Source organism: Perkinsus marinus (genome assembly GCF_000006405.1).
Source record: "Perkinsus marinus ATCC 50983 genomic scaffold scf_1104296944664, whole genome shotgun sequence".
Taxonomy (NCBI): domain Eukaryota; phylum Perkinsozoa; order Perkinsida; family Perkinsidae; genus Perkinsus; species Perkinsus marinus.
In genome coordinates, this window is record NW_003211329.1 from 1 (window position 1) to 1,460 (window position 1,460).

The 1,460-nt window shown below is 50.5% G+C and overlaps 1 protein-coding gene across 1 annotated transcript; it reads right to left on the bottom strand.

The window, feature by feature from the left end:
* Nucleotides 1-374: 374 nt before the first annotated feature.
* On the bottom strand, nt 375-1,415 carry Pmar_PMAR027175 (hypothetical protein; the record flags this gene model as incomplete). The annotated part of the gene is made up of 2 exons (XM_002780057.1): nt 375-1,048; nt 1,259-1,415. The coding sequence occupies 2 exons, from the start codon at nt 1,413-1,415 to the stop codon at nt 375-377; spliced, it is 831 nt and encodes a 276-aa protein (XP_002780103.1).
* Between the last annotated feature and the right edge of the window lie 45 nt (nt 1,416-1,460).

Consider the following 1,460-nt stretch of genomic DNA (forward strand, 5'->3'; position numbering starts at 1 on the left):
TCTTCAACCAGGCAGCAGTAGGTGAAGACAGACGCAAGGACGACAGTATAGAGCCAGAGAGAGAGTGACGAGCCCAATAGCAAGGGCAAGAAAGAACAGAATAAACTGAACTGAGTGAGATAACAGCAATCACTCGTGCCACAATGGAGATGCTCAGACCAATCATAGAGCAATAGAAATGGCGAGACCACATGAATCATGAAACTGCTGATTCATGCAGATGCAGGAAGGTCGAGCGCTACTATTCTCCCGGGGCAGCAATAAGAAAAAGAAGCTACGACAAGCAAGCTATAGCTAACGTGCAAAAGGAGATATACGAATGGTAGCTCTAGCTCAGAGTTCAGAACATAATACAATATCATCATCAATCGTCTTTATCTGCTAACAGCCTGGTACAGTAGGCTGTTGGGAGCAGCAGCATTGTAGATGTCTTGAGGGGTAGGTAGAACCGGTTGACGTACAATCTGCTGACGGGCCGAAAGTGCACGTTGCACGGCAGCAGCTCTCAAGATGATCTTGTTGTAGCGATCGTTGAGATTTGCGAGTACAGTAGCCTGGCGAATAGGCATCAGGTTGTAACCAGACTCAGTAGACGATCTTCCATCGGCACCATCATCTCTCAATCCCAACCAATAAACAAGATAGGTGTCAGCAGGACGTACAGCCATAACACGGGCCGGACCCATCCAATTTGTGGCAATCTTGTAGTGGGATGGCCGCCAAACGTAGACCCAGGAACCGAGCTCAATAGGGCCGACACGCCGACCAACCGAAGAGAGAGCCCATGACCTGCGCGATGCTGCTCGTCTAAGTTCCCAATTGGCTTGATACAGCTTCAAGCTTATCCCAAGAGATTCTCGTACAGCTGCAGCAACTTGAGCTACGTTGTTGTTTACCTTAGAGGCCAGCTCGGAGGGGGGAATAGCCTCAAACGCCTCAATGAAGTGCTCGGCAGCGGGCGATAGAGGGCGATCAGCAGCTCCACCGGGTAGCAACGTTGTAGAACCCTTGGAAAGATACAAGTCATTAGGGGTGACAGCAGCAGCAGCTAAAGAGGAGCCAGGTAATGGGGAGTTGTTTTAAGCGTGGGTGACCAGGCTGTGAAACTTCCACCAGTAGCAAGCCGGTGAATTGGTCTCCAGCAGCATGGCTCTCAACCCATTTTGATACTCCTTGTGGCAGCGTTCGTAGAAGGCCAAATTGGGCGAGAATGGAGGCAACATCAGCAGCTGAATGCCTCTGGCCACAAACATCCCACGTACAAGCAAATTGGCGAATTCTTTCCCACCGTCAACCAGACAGACACTGGGCGAAATCTCATCCAAGAGCTCACCGAGAACCGTCGCAACTTCGGCTGAAGACTTGGTGCAGAGAGTGCGAGTCCATATCCTGTAGGTTGCCGCACATATGATCATCAGGATATACTTAGGTGTCGGCAAGGAGTCAGCAAGGCCATCACT